At 55.3% G+C, this 3,969-nt stretch overlaps 1 protein-coding gene across 1 annotated transcript; it reads right to left on the reverse strand.

Annotated features, from left to right (window-relative positions):
- Positions 1–2,191: 2,191 nt before the first annotated feature.
- Positions 2,192–3,618, reverse strand: Cldn5 (claudin 5). The gene has a single exon (NM_031701.2). It carries the CDS (start codon positions 3,474–3,476, stop codon positions 2,820–2,822), a length of 657 nt encoding a protein of 218 aa, NP_113889.1. The 5' UTR covers positions 3,477–3,618; the 3' UTR covers positions 2,192–2,819.
- Positions 3,619–3,969: the final 351 nt, after the last annotated feature.

Below are 3,969 nucleotides of genomic sequence, written 5' to 3' on the forward strand. Positions count from 1 at the left end.
CTCCTGTGTCTGTAATCTTAGATTGGTACTTAGAAGTACTCTGAGCTTTCTTGGGATCCTGGGAAACCTTGTTCCTGTGTCTCATAGTCCTCTGTGCTACATAGGAGGCATGGGGACTCCTCTGTACAACCCTAAGACAAGGCCTCCCTGCCTGCTCTCCTGCCCTCCTGATGGCAGTGGGCAGAGGCTGGCCCTTCAGTACCAAGTATCTTCACAAGCAGCACCTGTGATGGCCACTGCCCAGCAATGCCAGGAAGGACCTGCCTCCGCCTGCCCGACTATAGCAGTGTCTCTGCTTTGGCCGTCCTTCCACCATGGCCCTCAACTTGCCATGAAGGGCCCCTTCAGACGCCTTGTCCCCGAAGACGCAGAGGTCACAGTGCTTTGCAAATGAGAATGTATCAGGGGGAAGGCCTCAGACCAAGGAGAGCCAACTGCCACGTAGAGAGAACAGAAGCAGTGTCCCCAGCTTGGTTAACATTACACCCCACTCAGTACTTCAACTGTAGTGGAACTCTGGCCTCTCCACACCTTCAGTGACGCAAGGGTGTCGTAGGATGGTGGAGCCAACTTTCACTGTCCCTGGAGCAAGTAAGTTTAGAGAGGATGAATGGTAGAGAGGGGCTGATTACTGTCTACTGCCTGGGGACATAGGTACTAGAAAAGCAGACGTGGTAGAAATTTCTCTTTTTTGTTTGCCCCTGTTTTGTTTTGTTTTGTTATAGAGTGTTTCATTTTTTTGAGACAGGATCTCACTGTGTAGCCTAAGCCATCTCCCTGTTCCAAGTACTGGAATACTTGTATTCCAAGTACTTAATAGTTTAAGTTACTGGCGAGAAGCCCAGGCCGCCCTTCAGGAAATTGGGAAGTATGGTAGGTGGGAGCTGGGTAGGGACTGACTCTCCTCCCTGGACCACCTGTAGTGCCACCAGCCTTCAAATAGCCACCCTGGCCATTTGGAGCAAGCAGCTGCCTTCCTATACTCTATACTGGGTAAAGACCTCGGTGGGAAGTGTAGACCACCAGCCAAGTGTGTCTGCATAAAGGAACCACACAACGGCCTGCCAGGGCACACGGCCAGATCTAGGATCACATGTTCCCAAGCTTGGGGCTGCCCTTGATCCCTCCTGCACAAGTGCCTGTTTGACTAAGTTCGTCTTGAGTCAGTGAGATCTTCCACTGGAAAGTCACCTTCCCTGTAAGTTCCACTCTTGCCTTCTCTGTCCCCAGTTCCAGAATCTGTCCTGAGTCTCTCTTAGGCTCACATCCTTAGGTTTTAACCCCCCACCCTAAGGCACCCAGCCAGGCCTGAAAGACTTGGTACTGGATGTGGCCCTACAGACTTCTTGAGGTCCGGGTTAGTTGCAAACGCCAAGCCTTCATGCTGGCTGGGCTTTGTACACCTCGTGTAGCTCCTTCCCCCATCCACTATGCATTCCTGCTTCTGGCCTTTTATCAAAAGGTAGCATTGCCCAAATAGAAACAATAAGCTTTCTTTGGTTATTGGCTTTTCTTGCTTTTTCCTCCTGGGATCTTCTCCCAAGTCCTGGACCTTCTTTTCCCCCAGGATCGTAACACCCAAGATTCTCTGTAGTTGTCAACATAGGCACGCTACCAGCAGGGAGGACATAAACCCTAGACCCTGTTTAAAGCCACACTGGCCAGCGGAGCTAGGACAAAGGGCTGGAGTCAGGCCCAGCTACCCCCGGCAAGCACCTCTCCCATAGCAACCATTGGTACTGCAGTCAGCTGAAAACCGTACACATCCTTCTTGCACTGTGGCTCCCACACATGAGGGAAGTGCCTCGTCAGGCTGTGTGCACTTGTGAGTGGCCACTTGATTCTTGGAACTGAGCAAGCACTGAGAGGAAAAGTGTTTGGCGTCTTCCTGGGAGAAGTCAGCAAGCTACCGGTTCTCAGCACTTCCCACCACCCAAGTCCCCATTCCCACGATATGAGGTTCCAGCTGGATCCTCTCCTAGGGTCTACCGCCCCTCCTGGATCCCCGCCTGACTCCCGGTACCTGGCCACGAGTCTTCGGTCCACTTTCTTGGCTTCCTGCAAATGTAACTGCATCTCCCAGTAGAAAACTGGAGAGATCCCTGCGGGAAGCCTTTGGGTAGGGGTTGGTGAGTGATTGGATGAAGGGGTGTTGGGCACTAGGAGTGGCTGGACAGAGGACAGGACACAGTTGAAAGTGTTCAAACCATTTACTAAGCAAAGTCTTACCCGGCCCACCCCCCAAACCCCAAGCTTCGAGGAGGAAGGCAACCCTTCTAAGGCTCTGGTACCTACAGGCCCCCTCACCTTGGGGGACTGCTGGAATGAGACCAGGTCCAGGGCAAGTCCTTTGGTTCAGTAGGTTCCTCTCCACTAACAAGAAAAATGCCCTTTTTAACGCATTCCTCTGGCAGCCCCAGGGTTTCCCCAGCTGCCCTTTCAGGTTAGCAGGTACCACCGGACATTAAGGCAGCATCCAGCACTCCCCAGGACTCAGTAGGAACTGTTAGCGGCAGTTTGGTGGCTACTTCACCGATGAAATCTTAGAGTTCCACCATGTCGTGGCCAACTGCGCATAGAAGAAAAGGTCGGTCAAGTCCTCACAAGAGCCTGTAGTCTGTTCTGAGCAGGGCCTGGCTAGCGTTGATCAACGACCCCTCTCTGTGAGAGCGCGCAAGTCTGGCCCGAACCCAACCTAACTTGCCTCGGAGTCTGCGCTGCGCAATTCAGCGGTGGTCGTCATCCACACGCGGCTTCCCACATCGGTCTTTCCGAACGCGGGCTTAGCTGCGGGAAGAGCCCCGCCGTGCCTCCCGCCCTTAGACGTAGTTCTTCTTGTCGTAATCGCCGTTGGCCGTGGTTCGCCTTGGTGCTGAGTACTTGACTGGAAAACTGAACTCTGGACGCCCGGTGCAAACCCAGGCGCCACAGCACACGAGGCCGCCGCCACACATGAGCAGTGCGGAGGCCGCCCAGCCGATGTACAGCGCCGCGCCCAGCTCGTACTTCTGAGACACCGGCACCGTTGGATCATAGAACTCCCGGACTACGATGTTGGCGAACCAGCAGAGTGGCACCAGTGCCAGAAGCCCACACAGGGCATAAAGCGCTCCTCCCGTGAGTGCCACCCGTGCCTTAACTGGGCCCGGGGCCACGCAGGTGGTGCACTGAGCGCCGGTCAAGGTAACAAAGAGTGCCACAAGCGCCAGCAGCACAGCGCCCACGGTGAGTGCCCGAGCTGCCTGCACCTCCGCGCTCAGCGCCAGCACAGACTCATACACTTTGCATTGCATGTGCCCGGTGCTCTGCACCACGCACGACATCCACAGCCCCTTCCAAGTCGTCTGCGCCGTCACGATATTGTGGTCCAGGAAGGCAGTCACCTGCCACATGGGCAGCCCACACGCCAGGATCAAGCCCACCCAGCCTACCAGACACAGCACCAGACCCAGAATTTCCAACGCTGCAGACCCCATGGCTAAAGACCGAATGCTCACCCGATGGCCCTTGGGGCCTCCGGGTGCGCTCTGCGCTGCGTGGGCTGTGGGTTGGGGGCTGATTCTGGTGCCTCTGCTCCGGAGCCTCTTGCAGTGGAACAGAAGAGAGGTTTCAACCACACCAACTCGGTTTTGCAGTGGTCGGTTGGGGATGTCTTATTTGAAGTCTCGGGGGGCGGACTCTGCCCCCAGGGGCAGCCACTGAGCTAGACCAGCCAATCCATGAGTAGACCTTCGGCCCACAGCCAATCGCGGACCCCCTAACAGCTACAGTCACTGAAACCACAGCTCGCAGGACTAGTCTTGCTCCCTGAACCGCTCCCCCGCAGTCTGAGACCCTACCAGCTTCTGTCCTAGTTGGGAGTGATCTTGGAGGGTTCACAGGCGACCCAGTCTTACCATGTTAGCAGCATGACCTCTTACCTACACCCACCAGCTATACCCGCTACATTCCAGATGATTCCATTTCTTT

Source organism: Rattus norvegicus, chromosome 11 (genome assembly GCF_021556685.1).
Source record: "Rattus norvegicus strain SHRSP/BbbUtx chromosome 11, alternate assembly SHRSP_T2T, whole genome shotgun sequence".
Lineage (NCBI taxonomy): Eukaryota > Metazoa > Chordata > Mammalia > Rodentia > Muridae > Rattus > Rattus norvegicus.